The sequence below is a fragment of the Peromyscus californicus genome, unplaced genomic scaffold, assembly GCF_007827085.1.
Source record: "Peromyscus californicus insignis strain IS unplaced genomic scaffold, ASM782708v3 Scaffold_13__1_contigs__length_99412109, whole genome shotgun sequence".
Lineage (NCBI taxonomy): Eukaryota > Metazoa > Chordata > Mammalia > Rodentia > Cricetidae > Peromyscus > Peromyscus californicus.
This window is the reverse complement of record NW_026294424.1, coordinates 2321766-2342667: the sequence shown is the minus strand read 5'-3', so window position 1 is coordinate 2342667 and position 20902 is coordinate 2321766. Positions and strand designations below refer to the sequence as shown.

At 52.9% G+C, this 20902-nt stretch overlaps 1 protein-coding gene across 3 annotated transcripts in view; it reads right to left on the bottom strand.

Annotated features, from left to right (window-relative positions):
• Sorcs2 (sortilin related VPS10 domain containing receptor 2) overlaps nucleotides 1-12521 on the bottom strand; it is a 390666-nt gene extending 378145 nt beyond the window's left edge. For 2 of the 3 annotated variants that reach the window (XM_052736096.1, XM_052736097.1), the window contains exon 1: nucleotides 11934-12521. In XM_052736096.1, the coding sequence (XP_052592056.1) occupies nucleotides 11934-12419 (486 nt within the window). In that variant the 5' untranslated portion in view covers nucleotides 12420-12521. Of the gene's footprint in view, nucleotides 1-9490; nucleotides 9632-11933 lie in introns of those variants that run through there. The other variant, XM_052736098.1, reaches the window with a different exon arrangement.
• Nucleotides 12522-20902: the final 8381 nt, after the last annotated feature.

Below are 20902 nucleotides of genomic sequence, written 5' to 3'. Positions count from 1 at the left end.
AGAAAGTTCTCCAGTGGCTCCACCTGCCCACAGTCTGCGATCTCTGTCAACCCTCTTTGTCAAAGGCTAGGCAGCTGTGTCCCCTGGGTTTTCTGCTTGGCTCTGCCTTTCGTAAATGAGATGGGGCTGACAACAAGGGCACTATTTAAACGTCTCAACTTCCTTTGGGAGCGAGGGTTTTCTCTCCATTGAGCACCCTGGCTCCTGGCTGACCTGTTCAGGCAGGAAGGCCGAGGCTGGTCTGGCAATGGGCACAGTCTGTGCTGTAGTCTGGCTGCACAGCCTCTAACAGGATCAGGCAGCTTCTGCCCCCCGGCCTGGCTCCTCTTGGGTAGGACGCATACATCTCCCTCTTAGTTGTTCTCCTTACAGAGATGTACCCTGGGCCTCCCAGCATAAGATGGAGATTCTTTTGTGCTTACAGGAGCTCAGTAGCTAGGTCTCTGGTCAGTGGTCTCCTGTCGTATTGCATCATAAGCAGATGTTAACTGAGCATCTACCACATACTGGAGGACAGCCTCCAAGGAGGCCCAGGTCTTTATGATTCCCACTCTTGGCCCAACACCACAGCAACCCAGTTCTCCATGATTCCCACCCTTGGCTCAGCATCACACCTGCCCAGTTCTCCATGATTCCCACCACTGACCCAGCACCACACCAGCCCAGTTCTCCATGATTCCCACCCTTGGCCCAGCACCACACCAGCCCAGTTCTCTGCATGTGTCTCTGTGCTGGCTCTTTCAGAGCCATGACCATGACCCAAGAAACAACTTCTTCATTTTCACAGACTACAAAATGAGGTAGCTCCTTTCATTAGAAAGTCACAGCAGTAGCATCAGGACCACGGCCACCATCACTTTGGGTGAATCACAGTAGCCCTGCATCTCAAAATGGCATTTACACTGACCACAGCTTCCAAACCATGACAGCCCCCATGCCTCTTGTCAAATGTTTTCAAAGAGATTAGTTGTGTTTTGATAACTTCACAAAGAGTTGGCGTCTTTTATACCTATCCATTTTACAACAACTATAAAATCCACATTCCGAGAGAGCCCCTCGTTCATGTCCAGAGGTGAGGTGGATGGAGTCTATGGGCACACAGAGGTAGGAACTCCCTTGCCAAGACAAGGGGTCCATCAAGCCAGGAAACTCCACACTGTGCCGGGCCTCCTCTCAGGGCCTGAGTCTGAGGAAGGTGGGTACCCAGAAGCTGCCTCAAATCACAGAGATGGGTATTTGGATTGCAGGACTCAAACACCCAAATGCCCTGCTCAGCCATCAAATGATAAATCAGACAACAAACTCCAACAGGGTTAAGAGGTATTGATGGGAATAAATTGAGAAAAACATAGGGATTTTTATTGAGTGCTTTATTTTTACGGAGTGAAAATTGAATTACTTAGCTGGTCAATAAGGAAGTCAATAGGGAAAAATGCCTAAAAGCTAAGAGGAAGAGAAAGGGGTATGAACTTGAAATGTGACCTGCAGCTTCCACAATACCTGGAGGAAACCTCCACCTCAGGATGGTGATTCCCACCCTTGGCCCAGCACCACACCAGTCCAGTTCTCCATGATTCCCACCCTTGGCCCAGCAACACACCAGCCCGGTTCTCCATGATTCCCACCCTTGGCCCAGCAACACACCAGCTCAGTTCTCCATGATTCCCACCCTTGGCCCAGCAACACACCATCCCAGTTCTCCATGATTCCCACCCTTGGCCCAGCAGCACACCAGCCCAGTTCTCCATGATTCCCACCCTTGGCCCAGCAACACACCAGCCCGGTTCTCCATGATTCCCACCCTTGGCCCAGCAGCACACCAGCCCAGTTCTCCATGATTCCCACCCTTGGCCCAGCAACACACCAGTCCAGTTCTGTATCACACAGTCGATGGATGTAGATGTCCTGGGCTTGCCAGCAGCCTCAGTCTTGAGTCTCAGAAGCACACTGGCTCCAGCAACAGCTGTGTTACCCTCCTTCCTGGGCACAGGCAAGCCATGGCATTCTCAAGGTTCTCTAAAGGATTGCAGCCATACACCAACCTGGCAGGTATCAAAATTCAAGGCAGCACAAAAGGGACCTTGCTCCCATTCAAGTTTATGCTCAATCTAGAAATTAAACAGTCACCCTATGACCCAGCAGTTCTATTTCCAAACAAATACCCCAAAGATCTGAAGCCAGGATTAAACAGGTTACTGTGGGTCTGCACTCACAGCTTCGTTCACTATAGCCAAAGGCGGAAACCATTCAAACATCCATCACCAGATGAATGGGACCAAAGTGTGGTCCATCCATTCAATGAAGTATTATACGGTCCCCCAAAGAGGACATGCCTCCACATGTCACAACATGGATGAACGTAGGACATGAGGCTAACAAGCTAATCACAGAAGGACAGATACTCTAGCTGCCACTCACGTGAGGCCCAGAGCTGTCAAACTCACGGAGTGATGGCTACCAGGCCTGGGGGATTTAGCACTTAGTAGAGACAGAGTTTCGGGGGGGTAGGGAGGGAACATTCTGGAAATGAAAGGTGGGGATGGTTGCACAGCAACACAAGTGCCCTAATGCTGCTGGGCTGTGCATTTAAAAATAGGTACAACGAAATATGTTATGTAACCACAATTCAAATCACAGTCAAGAAAAATAAAAATATTTATTTAAAAAAATGTCTACGCTTACTATTCATGCTGTCTATACGTGCGCATGTGTGTGCCTTTGTGCACGCTGTGACGTGTGTGGAGGTCAGAGGCTCCCGGGATCTCACCCTGATCCTTAGGCTTGCCTCCTTTACCTGCTGAGCCATCTCATTGGCCCCAAAATATTTCTTATATTTTTAAAAAAAAAAGAGAGAAAGCTTGTGTTCAGGACTAATGACATTCAAATCATGCCCGGGACCCTTAATGACTGTGCCCAGCAAGCCCTGAGGACAACCGCATGTATATCGGTCATAGCTGTAAAGGACACAGTAGTATATTGTCTCTATAATGAGGGGACCCAGGCTTCCGGATGTGGCTACGATTATTCATTCTACTGTCCCTAATCCAGAACTCTATGCAAACAGAGAAGAATGCTATGATAAAGTCAAACTACATCAGAGGCAGAGGCAGGAGGCGACCCTCACTGGCACAGGCCACCTCTCCTCTGTGCCTCCGCAATGGTACCTATGCTGATACTTCACAATATACACAAGGGCAAGAAAACTCAAAAAAACTCTTGGACTTCAGGTTGAACCACACAGGAGCCTGCACTTGGCTGGGCTCTTTTCTTGATTTCATTTGAACTCGATTTATCCATGAGCACCAGGAAATGGCGTCCGCAAGAGACGTGCTGTGCTCAAGTTGAGGCTAGCTCGACATTGGAGCGAATCATCTGCTTCTGCAAGAAAATTAGTAAGGAAGGCGGGTGCTGTTATTTTAAGACCTTCGAGCTGGTGTGAGGAGAAACTAATTAAATGATTGTAATTTTCTGTGCAAATAAGCAACCAACTGCTACAGAAGCACCAGCTAGGAAGGGGTTCTTCCACCTTCAAAGAATGGTGGACTCTTTAGTTCTCATTTCTAGCTTTCCAGGGCCTGCTCTCCTTCAGGTAGCCCTAGTCAATGTTCAAATGAGGGATGGAGCTTAATTGGATTCAGGGTGATGAGCACTCTGTGGACTCCCAAGTGTCAGCGATCCTAGGGTGTCACGGAAAAGGCCAAGCGCCTGCCATCATCATCACCCAGCACCTACACCGACTGGGGGAGCCAGACGTCTGCGTCTTCAGTTTCCAGCCTTGTGGGGCAGGTCCAGGAAGGCCTGAAAGGGTTTCCCATAGCCAAAGCAGCCATGAAATGATCCAATACAAGCACACACCCTGCGGATGCCCGTAATGCCCAAGCCAAAAATCAGCCTAACACACATCGATTGTTTTCCACATTTTACAGACTAGAAGTCCTGAGGGGCAGAGCACGGTTCTGCTCCCTGCACCTCCAGAGGGAAGATAATGGCCCTGAGTGGCAGCCCTAGTGACATCATCACACCCTCAGGGCTCAGCCTCCCTTGACCCAGAGAAGGCCATCAAGATGATGAAGCAGAAGTCGGCCCCTGGCAAGGGTTGATAAGGAAGCCCCTCTTAGAGTATGGGTCCAACAGGGCTTCAACCAGCCTGTAAGGCAGCCTGTAAGCTCAGGCACCCATGAAGGCACCCAGCAGGTTTTCCAGGTGCTCCAACTCTGTGCTCCTTTACATCACTCCCTGGCAAGTCCTGGCCTGACTGGAAATTCATCATCATGGAGTAACGGCAACTCTGGAGAGGTCTGTGCAAGCCACAGGCCGCACTCTAACCCTGCGGGGGTGCGCGGACGAGCTAATTTACGGGGGTGCACGGACGGGCTAATTTATGACCTCTTTAGAATGCGCTCTGGAACCTTCTGCAACTGCAGACTAAAGAGGCCCTTCATTAAAGCAGGAGTGGGTGTGTGAAGTGTGTCAGGAACTTTGCTGAAGGGTTGTTCTGGCACCTCGGAGCCAGGCTTCCTGATGGCAAACGTCTCCCTTCTCTTCCTGTGAACTCTCCAGGCTTCTCAGCTTCTCACATCCCTTTGGCCTCAATATGCCAACTTTTCCAATCTCCTCCTCAGGCCGGGTGAGGCTCTTCTCCTCGTCCTTCAGACTGGCTCCATCTGCACCTCCTCCAGGAAGTCCTACCGAACTCCCCTGCCCATGTCTTCACACAGCCCTGAGGACACTCTGGGCAGAATTCTGTCTCCACTCAGCATCTCACCAGGCAAGGCCTTCGCTTCACTGGGCTCCAACGCTGCAGCCCTGTTAGTTAACCCTGCCAGGTACACAAGAAGCGCTCAGCAAATATTAGCTGAGTCCACAGCTACTGGGGCCCGGGACCTACGCTCTTGCCAGAAAAGAAAGAATGAGGAAGTGACGTCCAGGGTCTTGGAAAACCGCAAAGTGGAAGAGGACATTGACAACATACTGCCTAGGCCCCACCCGTGCTGTCCGGGCTCCACACAGGTACTCAGGCCCGACTACCAGCCTGACACAGGAATTGTTCTCCATGCTTTGCCAAGCCGGCTCAGGGATGTTCTGTCCTCACTCAAGAAGAACAGCAGGATGAGGCGAGCCTGGCTGGGCCTGCTGCTGGAGTCCACACTGGAGCCTTGGGGCATTAAGGCCTGCACCTACAGCAGCATTAAGAAGAGGGAGCTGTGTGTACCAGGCCTGGGCCTTGCAAGCCCTCCCACTCCAGCCCTGCTCACCACATCTGTAAATAAAGTATGAATAAATTAAATGTACGCACAGAGTCCATAGTGGGTAAGGATTTGGAAATCACCCGGCACCGCTGCTCATGTTACAGATGAGGAAACTGAGGCCCAAGAAAGCAAGGGTGCATGGGTAAACACTTTCAGTGACAGAGGGTGGAGAGGCACGAAAGCCCAGGGTTAATGGGGAGACAAGTGGACATCGTGGAGGACAGGGCAGGGTCCCCGGGGTCAGAGGCTGAGAGGGGACCATGAGTCTCACCACACAGAAGCTAACACTAGCGACTGTCCCCTCAGCCTCCCACCCTTGCTGACACTTGCCATTGGTCCCACCACATGGGGGCTCACACCAGCTCACACTCTGCATGCCCAGTCTCCTCCTACCCAGTGCTGACAGTCCTTGGCAAGGCCTGGAGCAGACACCTCATTCCTCCTCAAAGAATTCGAACTCTCGGAGCTCAGTGGCTCTAGAAGAGCGGGAGAGGTTCCCAAGCATAGCTCCTGTGGCCCTCCTGGCCATGCATGTCCTGCACACAGGAGCTAAAGGCAAGAGCCCTCCATTCAGCCCAGTCCACCACACACACACACACACACACACACACACACACACACACACACACACGCACAAGTGCGAGCACACACAGACATACACATGTACACATAGACATGCAGATACACACATGCACACACACAGACACACACATACACAGACATACATATGCACACACAGACACACACAGACACACACAGACACACACACACACACACACACACACACACACACACACACACACACACACACACACACACAGAGGCAGATCTCTGGGTCGCCCAGTAGAGAACTAAGCAGGACAGGACCTTAGGGTCCGTGGGAGGTACTGGGAGAGTGAGGCTGGGGACCATCAGGGACCCTGAGAAGGGACAAGAACAGATCAGACCTGAGATGCCCAGAGGTGACACAAAGTGTGGGGGAACCTCGACCCACAGTGGCACCACACCTGTTGACATTGGAGACCGCCAAGGAAGGCAGCGGTCCACCTCCAGCCAAAGAAGGTGCCCGATGGGGGAGGTGGAAGTGGGTGGTGCCAGAGCCCATAGTCTCCCTCAGACCCCAGCCAGGAGACCCCTGAAAGAGCTCCTGGCTCAGGTGGCATGCACTGTGTGTGTGGAGGGGGCATGCTGCAGCCCCGTCAGCCCTAAATGCCCCCTCCCACCCAGGCCTCTGATGCTCCCCACACCTAACTACTGGCCTGGTCAATTGACTTAATTTTCCTCAGGCTCCTCCACAGTTAAAATGAGCTGTCCCCTCCCCCCCAAACCCTATCTGTACCCCTTCATCTTCCCAGTCTCTGTGAACTGCAGGCCCTGGGGTTCTTGGGATGCTCCCACTAGACGTCAAGTGTTTACATGGGAAGATGTCATCCTACAGGCTGCAAAGCCTTCTCACTCCCCTGACTGTCAGCCTGGGCCCAAGGGGAAATGCAGCCTGCCTCCCTGCCCTCAAGAATGGCTCTCAATGTCACCAGAGTCCCTCCCCCACCCCATCTCCTGGGAAGAAAGTTATACAGGATACAAATGGTCATGCTCACACACAGATTCTGGCAGGGTCCCTCGGCGCCTGTGACCCCTCCATATAATATCACTCTGCATAGCACAGAACCCAGGGCACCCTCAACACAAGGCCCTGGGGTGCCCTCAGCACAGAACAGGAGGCCCCCCGAGTGTGCACCTGTGGTTTGCTCCTACACACCCTATGTCACAGCACACTGCTCTGCGACTGTCACCTGTCACATGACATAGGCGTCTCCGTCTCTCTCCTCATTCTTCATCCAGACACTAGACTTAAGGTCCTGACAGGCTCACATGCCAGTGGCAAGCTCCTGACAGCCTATGTGACAGACACTCCCCATCAGCCACAGCATCCTTGGTCTCTGTCTCACTTGGGTGGTCACTGGACACCTTGGTAGTGGCTTCGAAGACAAATGCTCAGTGCCTACAGGCTGCCAGTCTCAGTGTCCATGGGAAGCCAGGCCTCTCTGCTCCTGCCCCAGAACGATTGGAGACTGGCTCCCCGGAGCCCTGGACTCAGGAGCTTGCAATGCCCAGGAGCCATTGAGCTGCTTCTACCGGGACACCACAAAACCACAGTTGTAGGAAGCAAGGCTATAAGTCAGCTTCGTGCCAGGCAAGAACCCATTCATTTCAGATCTCAGAAGGACTCAGTAGGTGGAGACTGACCTGGAGCCTCAGAGCCCAGCACTGAAGAAAGAGACTGACAGGACACATTCATCCTTACCTGGACACCTCCCTCAGACTTCCTCTCCCCAACACAGCCCAGGCACAACCTCAACAGTACCGAGTCTCGCTGGCCTCAACCCTGCACTCCTTTCTGGCCACACCTGGGCTGGCTGTCACGCTAACGTCTAGCTACACATCATCCTCTGATCTATGCATTTCACGTGGATAAACCGACCCTTGTACAACCAACCTAGGAACCGGCAAGTCCCCCTTTCCATGGTGAAGACAAAGGCCCAGAGCATCTCTTCCATCTGGCCTAGGATCCAAGGCCAGAAGGTGAGCCTGAGACACACCCAGCCCAGCAGGCCCCAAAGCTTAACTATCCACCAACCCAACATTGCAACAGGCTCTTCAGCTACACATTTGGGGAGCACGGGCAAACTTTACCCTCCTCCCCACTTCCCTCCTCAGGGTTCTGCTCCCACACAACGCATTCAATGTCTCTATATGGCAGGTGTGACCTTCAAATTCCTACCTCACAGGTCTCGCTCAGGCTGTCACTCCTGCTAGAACATTCTCCCTCTCTCATCTGCTCCACCGACTCATCCTTTGAGCCAGGCCTGAGGCCACCCCTTCTATACCATCCTCCCTGATGAATCCCTTCTTGTTGCTGCCTGTTTACGTCCACCTCGTCTCTCCCACCAGATGACTCTGAGCTCCAGGTGCTATGTTCAGAGGATGACAAGTGAGACCCCTACTCCCTGCTCTTGGGGGCTGAATTGTGTCAGCCCCTCCCCCAAAGTTCATAAATTAAAGTCCTAATCCAGGACCTCCAAACTTGGATGGATCTGGAGTAGAGCGTCTAGCAGTGATTCCATTATAATGAGTCTGTCAAGGTGGCCTTGACCCAATGATACCGGTGTTCCAATTAGAAGGAATGATCCCATCCCAGGTGCAAAGAAAGGGACAAAAGGAGCCTGCTGTCCAGGGCCCACGCTGTCATGGTCCTTTGTCACAAAACTAGAGCAAACTAATGCATCTGCCCTCAAGGAATCTGACCTGCAGCAGGGGTCATGACAGAATTCCCATATAACTCAGGCAGAAGCCATGATTTCTCTATACAAGGAACTGAGGCAGATAGGCTGCCCTAGATCTTCCAGCGCAGACAGGCCACCCTCTGACCCGCCTTGGGCTCTCTACATTTATACAAAATGACGAAGGTAGGGAGTCCAACCAGATGCCTGGGGTGGAGTGTGCTTAATCTGCCCAGGATTATCTGTGAACACTCACCACCACTACTGGGAGACCCAGCACAGGGTGAGGCAGGAGGGAGGGAGGGAGGGAGGGAAATGGTCAGCCTGAGGAACAGAGATTGGACCTGGCTGTAGGAAGCTCACATCCAAGTTAAACCTTGAGTCAAAGCTGCAATGCAAGTAAATGCCTTGTGGGAAGAAGCCGGAGGTAGGGGGTGGGAGGAATGGGGCGTGGGGGGAAACGACTGTGCTTAAGTAAGCAATTACCCCGAAAACAGTACCTCACACTCCTACCAGGCCAACGAGAAACTACCACCCTCAGGTGGAGCCCAGCACTGCGGTCTATTTCCTGCCTTTGTATAACCTCACTGCCTCCCAGGGCAGTGTGGAGATGCAGGGCCTTGTGTGCACAGCCCAATCTGCGTCTCTCAAAAGGCAACCATGGCCGGTTCCCATGAAGCATTCATCTCTCATATAACAATGTGTTGCCACAGCTAAACAGTCAGCTGGAGAGGCCCTGTTTGAACTTCCAAGAGAGTCCCCTTCCCTATCTCCATGGGAGCGGGAAGAATCGAGCCTTTGCAAGGAAAACTCACATATGTTCCCAGAGCTGCAGTGACAGGGACTGTCTGGGAACCAGCTTGAGTCCCGCAATCCCTCAGCCCATCCCTTAGCGGGATGCTGGCGAGTGCCATTTCTGAGAGTGTGCCCCTCCCCCAGCGCTCTGATTTTGAAAAGCACCTGACATGGTAGCGCAGATGCTCGGCTGTGGACCACATCTGCAGAGAGGGCAGGGGCAGGCAGCAGAAAGGCAACTTCATAACTACAGCACTCAGAAATGAGTCCCTCGGTCTGCTCCTTTCTCATCCAAGCTCACAGAGACACGGTGCTTCGAGCAAGAGGTACAGCCAACTGCCAAGTGCTGGCTCCCGTCTTTGTCCCTGGGACTGCACATTGAGCACGGAGGGAGCGGTGCACTTCCAAGACACTTCACGTGCCAAGAATGTGCTGTGCACAACCAGATCTGAGAGGACCACGTTTAAAGGGACCAGTTCACTGAGGCAGCTCTCACGGGCCGCCCTCACCCTTCTGTTTCCGTTCCTGGGTTTTCTCAGGCAAGGGGAGCCTCTGAGAGCATCCCCAGCCACGGGTGGCCGGGTTTTCGGGAAAGAATCCCATCCCATCTTCCTTTATGACCCAGGGCTGAGTGTAATGAGTGGGTAGGACGGAGAAGGCTTGAGTCAGATGCCCGGGCACCATTTCCATGCTGTCCCACACACATTCAGCTAAAGTGTTGGCTAAGTGCCAGGCTGTGCTCTACTGTCCACCTGCCCTCATGTCATGGCTCCAGAAGAGGGTCCCTCAAGGCTCCTTTCCAATTCTTTGGCCAGTCATTCTCCATCCTCAACTCTCCAAGGAGGCCACTCAGGGGCCAGGCTCTGAGCCTAGACAGGGTTCAGGGGACACCAACCCGTCCTAGAAACAGCTGGTCCCCTTTCCTGCGACTCCTTCTCCCCCACACAGTGTCTCACTCTCTTCTCTCATACCCTTCTCCCATGAAGTTAAGAGACAGTGACAAGAGCAAGCTAGCTGGATCCACAACCTCAGCACTCCAAATGCAAGGAGCTTACTCTCAATGTGTTTCTGTCCCTTGCGGTTCTTGGTTTCTTGGCGGCCTTTCAGTCCTGAAGAATATAGCCTATGGCACAGGGGACACAGTCTATCTTCAGGTACGAGCCAGCCCCGAAAGAGTGGGACCAGCGATACACCTAGAGCGTGAGGGCTTGCTCAAGGTTCAGGCGAGAAGGATAGCGGGCACCTCCACACCCTTCTTGGGAGAAGCCCCACCTTCTGTAAGACACTCTGATCAGCACCCTGACTGCCCCCTGCTGGCCAGATGCATCCACAGCACTAGCTCTGCCCTCCGAAGGCGGCTAGTCTTCCTAGAGATGCCATTAACTAGGGACCAGGGAAGGCACCTGCATCCTGGACGCAGCCAGTCAGTGGGGGAGGAGCCAGCAGGACTGGGCTTTGGGCCAGCCAAGGCCACTTGGTTGTCCCTTCTCCGGCACAAATGGAAACCTCCTGGCAGTCACCAAGAGTGCTAGGAGAGGGGACAGGGGTAAAAGTGTCTGCAGCCCCTGACAACCAAATTAGGAGACCGGTCCACTCCACCCCCAGTACATGCAAGGACTCTGGCCCTATGTATTTCCCCCAAACTTGGGAGATAAAGAGAAGAGGCGAAGTCAGCTACTGGGAGTGGGGGGAGGGGGCGGGTAAGTGGAAAGTGTGAGTGGACAGTGGTGCAGACCAGTGAGAAGGGATTCCTAGCTCCCTCTTCATGAAAACACACTTCCCTGGATAGCACAGATTTTCAAACCTGGTGTGCATACACCTGGGACTGCCCAGAAGGGACGGAGGGCCTTTAACCAGGAAAAACAAAGCCCCTAAGGTACACTACCAAAACAGGAATGGGGGGCGGGGGGTAGATCCTAGATCTGGGTGTGTTAGAGGGTGAAGGATGCTGGAAGTCTCCAGCCAGAGGGAGAGGTATGGGAGAAGGACAGGGAGTTGGCAGCCCGAGCTAAAGCCCTCACTACGTTAAACAACGCTAAACACTCCTAGGTCCGGGCAGACCAAAGACAGCTGTGGGACACCGGGGAGGAACAATCCTAGAATTAAGAGTCTTAGAACAGGGCATGGAACTGACAGGGATATCCTGGCCCCCAAGATCAGCGTAGATCAGGTCGTAAGGACTCCAGAGCCAGCAATTCCAGAGGTGCACACTGGAGCCACTGGGTGCAGTGCAGTGTGTGGGCGACCCACCATCCACGCGGCACAGAGCTGGGTGGCCCTCAAGGACCTGGAGTCACGCTGCCCCGATCCCGAAGACTCTAGGGACTTCCCCGTAGCCCAGATCTAGAAGCCAGGGACACTTGGGGTCCCCAGATCTTCGGGAACGCCACATGAGCGAGACGGAGTCTCACAAATTTGAGTACCCTTCCAAAAGTAACCCATAGCCAGAAGCCAGTAGGGGCGCCGCCGAGGTGACCCGCGTCCCCCAAGTCGCCAAGAATGCCCAGCAGGGGTGACCACGGGTGGTCCGGAAGTAGGGGGCTATGGTGGTCTCCCTGAGTATCTAGAGGTGTCCGGGCAGGGCCGGGGACGCGCGGAGGTCACTTACGCTGCTGTTTTCTCCTGTCCAGTGCACCATTGCCTGGTTGTGCGTCGCGTCCCCCTTGAGCACGAACGACGTGCTGATGAGCGAGACCTGCGCGCGCGAAGCCGAACCGGCCACCGGCGCCGCCCGCGCCCTGCGCTCCTTGCCCGGAGCTGGGGCGCCATCTGCGCTGGGACCCGAAGCAAGACCCGGACCATGACCCAGGGCGCTGGGCTCGAATCCTCGTGTCTGCGGATCCTCGATATCGCCGGATTCCGTGGGTCCCGCGTGCAGCAGCCGGGTGACCTGCACGCTGGGACCCAGGAGCCCGGACTCGAGGGAGCTCCCTGCCGCCCCGCAGGCAGCCACCAACACCACCAGCAGCAGCGGCAGCGGCAGCGGCAGCGGCCACAAGCGCGGCCAGCGTGGCGGCGGCGGAGCGTGGGAGCCTGGGGCCGGCAAGGTGAGGCCAGGACGCTTCGGGGCGCTCGGGATTCCCCGGTGCGCCATGGTCGCCGGTAAGCAGCGGCGGAGTGGTGCGGGCGACACCGCGGCCGGGAGAGCGGGAGGGCGCTGGGAGCTCGAGCAGGAGCGCAGAGAAAGGAGCCGGGAGGGAGGGAGCGCGGGAGGAGGGGACTCAAAACCGCCACGCAGCCAAGGGAGCACCGCCACCTGCCGGCCGCGTTGGAGCCACCGCAGCTCTGGGCCGGGCCGGGCCGAGCTAAACCAGGATGTCCTGAGCGCAGTCACACCTCCAAGACCCCTTCCTTCCCTCACAGTGACTGCCAGCCTCACTCTAGATCCTCCTCTCCCTCCCTCTTTCTATCCTCCCTGCCTTTCTCGGGGCGTTTACGGAACATCTACACTTGGCCAGTCAGAGTTCCAGGCACTTGGGGCACAACGGGGTGCAACAAAGAGAGACAGGCCACACCCAAGTAGCCTGGTTAGAGGCCAAACTCCAGAGCAGCCCTTCAGCAGAAGTGGTGAGAGCGCCTCCTCTGGGCGCTGCTGGAGAGGGTCAGGGGGATGCCTGAGAGTCATGAAAACCGGAGATGTTCCAGGCAGCTGACGACTGTGCAGGATCCTTGGGTTATCACCCCAAGACCCACGCAGTACCTCAGACACGGGCTTTATCTCCCACCCCCAGGGGGAGCCCCTGAGCAGAAGAGTACACCTGTGTAGCGGGCAAGAAGAACAAAAAAGAGAGGTCCCAGCTGGATGGCATAGGCCACCACAGAACGCGTGGAAACTAGACCCAGAGCCCACCAAGTTCCAAGCCAAAGTCACTTGTTGGCTGCTTTAATTCAATTTCTAGGAAAGCAGCCATCATTACAAGCCCCTCTGCCATCCAGAACGGCTTGTGAGGGTACAAAGCCATCAAGTGAGGCCAGGAGTGCAGGTGAGCCTTGCCTCCTCTGCCAGACCAAGGCCCATCTTCTCAAGCTCAGAGTCCAGGTCACACCGCACTGCCTGCTGGGTCTCTTCACCTCAGAGGACCAAATCGAGCAGAAAGACAAAGTATCTAACGAAGTCTGAACTTGCTACCAAGGTTGAAACTCCAGTGCCCTCTCCAGGAGTTCCTGCTCAGCAGAGGCCACTTCTCCAGGGCTGCCCCTGTGCCCAGCACTGAGCAGGACTGGAGGCCCTGCCAGGTGTCCAGGAAGGTCTCCTCCTGTGGAATGCGCCCAGGCTACACCTTGATGTCAACTTTCAACCTGAAATTTTCAGGAACTGACAGCCAAAGCCAGGCAAGAAGCGGGGGGTGGGAGGGGTTGGGGGGGTGCACAGCTGTGGCAGCATTTGGTCTAGCAAAGAAAGTCTGGTGAAGCCTGTCAGTGCGGGGCTGAAGGCAGTGAGGAAGGATGGGAAACTAAGAGAGGATGCATTGTCTCCCATGGTGTCTTTCCTGGCTGCAGGGAGGGGGCTCCAAGTCACAACTATAAACCACCATCTCTGTGGTCTCCTCCAGCTTTGGGTAAGTTTGGCTTTATTGGATTCTAATTTTTTTTGTAAAGCTTCTAAGTAATAAGAGAAAGCCTCAGACTATGACAGACTATTAAATACCTACTATGTGTTGGGCATTTTCTTGGGGGCCTCCGTGCCTGGTAGGATGTCACTGCAGGTTATCATATGCCACCTCATGACCAGGAAAGGTCGTGGATAGAACTGTCCCCATTTACAGATGAGGAAACACACTCAGAAGTTTAGATTCAGCCTGAAGTCACCTAGCCAGTGCATGTCAGGAACCAGATTTCAACCCAGGTGCTCTGATCCGAGGTGGCATCCTTTGTACCACTCATACCTCTTATCACCTAGCGACGGGATTCTGGAATACTACTCCATTCGGGAACTCAGCTCCAGAAGGTAGAACCAGCCACGGGGGGGGGGGGGGGGGGGGGGGGGGGTATGGGAGCCACCACTGGCCATCGTAGCCTACCTGAAACTCAGGTCACAGAGACTTGGTCAAGGCCCCCCATGAACAGAGGAGACAGTCCAGGCCTGGAATACAGGTGTGATGCCCTGCCAGAGCTCTTTCAAGAACAATCGATTGTCTCTGCTCCAGTGAGGCTACAGGAATTTGAAAGAGTGTGGCTGGTTCGTCTCTTCCATGAACCTAGAGCCCAAAGCTGTTGGAATCATTCAGTTTACAGCTATGGCTGGACCCACAGACACTGATGAAGGAGAGGAGACTCGGGCCTGGCAAGATGGACAGATGCTAAATATCTCAGCTACCAGCTGGCACCCAGGGAAGAAGAAAGTTGCTGTGTGATGAAGGGTGAAGGAAGCAAGGCTGGGGGATGCCCCCCTTATTTTCAGGTGACACAGAACTGTCCACCAAGGAAGATAGCGTCAAGAGGGAGGCAGCCACAGCCATCACAGGTGCTGTCCTGACAGAAGGAAGAGTCTTGAGTGGTGATCCCACTGGTGTGCCCAGGAGTAGCTCAATTGGTATTCAGAGGCTGACGGAGTGTGGCTGGAGTGTTTGAAGCAGGGGAGGGAGATTATTGTTGGGTTGTTTTTTTTTTTAAGCTGCCATCCCAGACATGAGAATAGGCACAGAGACCCAGCGGCAACTCCCCCAAAGGGCTAGGGAGAGGATGTGGGGGCTGGAACAGAGGAGCGAATAAAGGAAAACTCTGCAGACACCTATCATCCACTTCCAGGCACTTCCCACTGCCTTGCATTCAGCTTCCTCGGGGACCCAGAGCAAAGACTTGGGGGCACACAGATGCAAGAGAGATGTAGGAAAGTGTGGACAGCAGAGAGAACTGACTGGCCACCTCTAGGCATCACATCTGGTGTCTCCAGCTAGAGTATAGAGGGACCCCTTTGGTCCCCCATAGCGATGTAAGCTCCTGGGGTGATCTGATGGTGCTTCAAGTGCAGAGCACTGTCCCCACCATTTTCCTCCAGCGCTGGCTGGAACCTGGGGCTTTGCACATGGCAGACAAGTGCCCACCCCAGCTCTGGATTATGAGATCCAACCCTGATTAACGACATGGCTTTTTGGTTTTCTCCTCCTCCTCCTCCTCCTCCTCCTCCTCCTCCTCCTCCTCCTCCTCCTCCTCTTCTCCTCTTCTTCTTCTTCTTCTTCTTTGAGACAGGGTCTCACTCTGGCCTGGACCTCAGTATGTAAAATGCAAGATGGCCTCAAACTCACAGGGATTCACCTCCCCTGACTCCAAAGGGGAGTTAAAAAAAAAAAAAAAAAAAAAAAGGCATGTACCACCACGGCTGGTACCAGCTGTGGATTTTTATAAGAAGTCAGGGGAGATGGGGGTGACAGTGTAGGCCTGGAACCCCAGTAGCAAAGAATCTGGATAGCAGGTCTAAGGTCAACCTAGGCTACACAGAAAGGCCCAACCACAAACCCCCAAAAAAGTAAAAAGGGGATAGAAAATAGAGGAAGGGGGAGAAAGCAAGAAAGGGAGGGAGAAGACAAACCTAACAAATTTTAAGATAAAATAAGGAATAATTTAGGAAGGCTAATGGATTCAGGAGATAATGAATATTAAGGACCCGTCACACGGTAGAACCCCAACTAAGAGTGGGGCTCAGCTGAGCCCTGACTTTTCCGGTGGCAAACCCTGTCCTTTGCCAGTCCTGTGACTACACTGTGCCCCAGAAAGAGGATGCAGGGATACTGTCTTTTGCACACTTAATCATTGCACTTGCTCATTAAAAGTCACAGCCTTCTTAAGTTGCCAAAGGTCTCTATGGGTGATATTTTAATCTTTATACATGTGACAAAGTTAAAACTGCGTATTGCCCGCCCCAAGCGGGGCAAATCTCAGAGACAGGTAAGGATCCCGGGAGTGAGTGCCACCTGAAACGAGGGACTCAAACAAGGAGAGGCCCCGAGGGCACACCCACCCCTTTCAGCTGTCTCTGGTAGTGGTGAGTAGCAGAGACATCTCCTTAGGACTCCTAAGGATAAAAGGCCATAGCTCTGAGCCAGAAAGATCAAGTGTAACATCTCCCTGTCAGGTTGTCAGGGGCAACAGAGCAAGGCAGCAGGGACAGCAGTGGGTCAGATCCTTAACTGGGATCAGGAGCCGGAGTCTGATGCAGACCAGGCACCTCGGTGAGCCAATAAAGAGAGCAGAGACAGGAGAAAGGTGGGGTCTGCAGTTCTGTGGTGTGGCGAGTTTTAAAGGGCTTGCTTTGTGGTGAAGCCAGGGGCTCCTTGACCTTGGAACATGCCTCTGTGGACCTGCTAGGCCCTAGTGCTAATGAGAGGCGTGGTTAATGCACTGCAAAAGGAACAGGTTCTTCCCTTCAGCAGGTGTTTTCTGGACACCTGCTGTGTGCCTGGCACCTCTTCAGGCCTCAGGGAGATGGCAGGGGACTAACCAGGTCAAATCCCTGCCTTCTGGGCTTACATACTGATAGCCGCTCAAACCAGGAGGAACAAGAAGGGACAATCAGAGTTCAAGCCTGGAAGCAGAGAAAGGCTGAGTGCATGTGCACACATACACACACACGCTCTCCCATCACTTCCCAGGGCACACCCCAGGTTGCCTAAGGAATGCCTACTAGAACTGCCTCTTAAAGAGGCCTAGGTTCCCATCACAGTGAAGTCCCACTCATCATGCATATAAACGAGTCTCCACACCATGTTCCAAAAGCCATTTAGAAAATGGTAACTGCCACGTGTGCTGCTAAAATGTCCTCTTTAGGGCAGCAGTGGGATAGCCCTAGGCTGTCCCACTGACATCCCTATGAGGGGGAGTCCATGACAGCCCACACCCACATCCTGCCACCACCACCCTACCCCCCACCCCGCCCGACACACACACACATAAGCATGCTTCATTCCTCAGCATCTCTCCCAAGTCTCTCCAGCTGTCTGCTTTGGGTCTCTGTCTCCCCATCTGTCAAAAGAGGTGGGTTCTCTTAGGACTCAAGATCCTCAGCCCCTGGGGCAGCCTTCAGACAGAAATTGCTGCTGACTCTCTGCCCGGCTGAAGAAGTCATGTGACCTTGCACACGAAGGACTGCAGGGCACTGAAACTTAAAACCCTGTTTGTCTTTGCTTAATTCCATTGTTTCCCCAACTTTTTGACCCTGTAGCTCTTTATTTCTGTTTAACAGCTACAAACACCCTGGAGAACACAGGCCATTATGGAAATAATGTGCTGAATGTGGCTGAAGGAAGACCAAGAAGAATTTGTCCTGCCTGAGGTGCTGGCGTCCAAGAAAAATACAAGTATGCAGGTCTTGAGTGATGAGTCAGGACCCAGTGGAAGCAAAGCACACACACACACACACACACACACACACACACGCACACACACACGCACACACACACACGCACACACACACACATACACACACGCACACACACACAACACATATACACACATACACATACACTACACACACACCACCCCCCACACACAGATGCACAGGAGAGGGTAGGGAGGCTCCAGGCTGCCCAGGGAGCTGCAGTGAGTGGGTCCCTGGGTAGAGGCCAGCCTCCAGGAAGACAAGCCCAGAGGTCTCTATATTAAGGTGCCTATGCTTTATTCTGAAGCCAAAGAGAACCTTCTTGTGTTTTTACGAATAGCAATCACATGGTCAGATCTACGATTCAGAAAGTGAGTTCTGGCAGCTTCTGAAGGCTGGAGGAAAAGGGCAGCAAGGCAGCCAGGACCGGGGTTCAGGCTAGGGGCAATGAGATGTGAGCAGGAGGAGAGACATACAGCAAAGAGGAGAGGGCGCCCCAGGACCTGAACCCTACAGGATGAGAGTGAGAGAGCAGTCAGGAGACCCTGTGGTGTCCGGGGCATGATGATACCCTTCCCTCTGGAGCACTCCTATGTGAAGAATGTGTCAGTGTGTCTCTGTGTAGCCTCTGAAGTGTCTGTGAATCATCCTGGAGTGATGAGCTGGGAGCAGCCAGGTGGGACTACCATGCCAAACTAGCCTTAGGTCTCAGTTCCCAAGAAAAGTTCATTTTGTCCTTTCCCAAAGTCTGGTGTCAATGAAAAAAACACGGGTCCCTCCTCTGTCTTTAGCTTTGCTTTTTAGAACCTGTAGCTTCGAGATAACTTATGACAGAAAAAAGAGAGCCAGTGAACGCCAAGATGCTCCAATAGCTTGAGATTTAAGAGTCCCTCCATTTATTTCACACAAGCCAGGACTAGCACAGGAGGCCAAGAGACACAGAGCATGGGACATCATGCAGACATTGATATCACTGTCCCCCTAGGGAGAACTCAGGAGCTCTTCAGGAATGGCCACAGGGGACCCCTGACTGCTGGAGGTCAATGGGAGGACTAAGCAGGGAGCACTCCGAGGCTATCGAGGCACTTTCAGAGATGACTCAGGAGTTAGTGCAAAGCTGCTGTTTCCATGTAGAGAATCCCCATCCTCCACCGAGCCTCTTTGTTCCCACACTGGCAGCCAGGAGCAGTTGGCAAGGTCTGGGCACACTGCAGCTCTGGAGCTCACCACAAAGCCTCCCCATTCTAGATTTCTCTGGAGGAGTCTTCCTGAGCCCTCCACTTTTGTAGGCATTTGGAAAGAAGCCTCACAGTGCTCTTGTTTGTGAGATTCATTTCAGAAATCATAAGTTTTGCTACCAAATTACTCCATGTGAAGCTGATGTTGACTTAAACTGTTTCCAGGTTTAAGAATTCTCATCACAAAAGTTTGGTGGAAAATCATGGCTTGAACAGTTTCAACTTGGGGGTTGATTAAAACTCAGTTTTCCTCAGAACAACTTCTTTAATGAAAACTAGTCGACAAGCATGAGTTATGTTCTCACACTATGCTTGTGAGGCCAGATAAAGTGTCCCCAGTCTAAGACTGTAGGAGTCATGGGATACCCAGTTTTTGTTACCAGAGCAGATACTTGCATTTTGAGGTAGATAGGTGGATGGATGGATGGATGGATGGATGGATGGATGGATGGATGAATGGATAGGTGGGTGAATAAGTGGGTGGATGGATGGATGGATGGATGGATGGATGGATGGATGGATAGGTGGGTGAATGGATGGATAAGTTGATGGGGAATGGATGGATGGATGGATGGAAGGGTAAGGGGGAAGTGGGAAGGTAGGTGGGTGGATGGATGAATGAGTAAGTGAGTGGATATATGGATGAATAAATGGGTGGATGAGTGGGCATGTGCATAGATATATGAGTGAGTAAATGTATGTATGGATGGTAAATCTATGATAACGGGGAGGTGAATGGATGGTTAGGAAAATGGATGGGTAGATGGGCAGGTAAGTGGATGGATGTACAGATTATGAGTGAACAGGTGAATGATAGATAGATGAATAATGGACAGGTAGGTGTGTGGGAGGATGGATAATAGATAAGTGGATGGATGGATGGATGGATGGATGGATGGATGGATGGATGGATGGATAGATGGTTGGATGAGCAAATGGGTAAGGATGAAAGAATGATAGGGGGATGGACAAGTAAGTGGATATGCCTGTCACACAAAAGTTTTCTGGATCTTAACTTCTTACCTACACCTAGTGCTGTACCAGCAATGTGCTCTCAGGGACAAACCCTGAGCTGGGAGTCAGTGTTCTGTCTCTTCTGACATCCTGAAATCCCTCCCCTGAGAGATGCCACCATGTTCCTCTTCTACTAAACGACATTTTATCCAGCGTCAGTCAGGACACCTTTCAACCTCATATCCAGTCACTGTTTCCTACGTCATCCTTCCTGAGGCTCTTATCTCTGCCCAGAACACTTCCTCCTCAGAAACACACCCTGGGAAGCAGCACACATGATCAACTGTGAAGTTGGCAAACCCTCCCCAAAGTTACCCAGGATTGATGATCTCCACACTCTGGAATAACACGACAGTACTCTAAGCTGGGGAAGTTTATGCCTGAGAGCTTTAGACCTTCAGGGAGAAAGAATGGGGTGCATAGGACACTAGCCCAGGGCCTTTTTCATATTCCCTTTCTTGCTGGGCACACCTGGGGATTCTTTCCCATGAAACAGGCAGCAGGAGCTGCACTTACAACACTGAAGATGAACCCCAAAATCTAGAGCTAAGAGCAGCATGGTACGTGGTGGTGGAAGTGACAGTCTGAGAGGTGACTTAGCCTGGCTATGCACAGGTGTCATGGAGCCTGAAGAGGACCCCAGCTAGTTCTGGGTTCTAGCTGACCCTAAGTCTGAGTAAGACATGCAGTAAGCATGAAAGTTCCAGCAAGAAGAAGCGGCCAGACAGACTGGACACATGTGCATCTGAATGCTCCCTCCCCACACAAAGCCCTTAGTGATATATAGAAGGCTGACTAGGCCTGAGTGACTGAGGCTAGCCTGGCCTCTGAGCTACATAGACGCAGGGCACAAGGGCCAGCCTTAAAATTAAGCTTAGGAAAAAAAAATACCCCAAGGGCCAACAGCAACATAACAAAGAGAGAACACCACAGTTAGCGCAGGCATCCCTGAAGAGAGTTACCATGCGTTGATGCCATGTGTTATCAAAACATGAGAAATACAAAGAAACA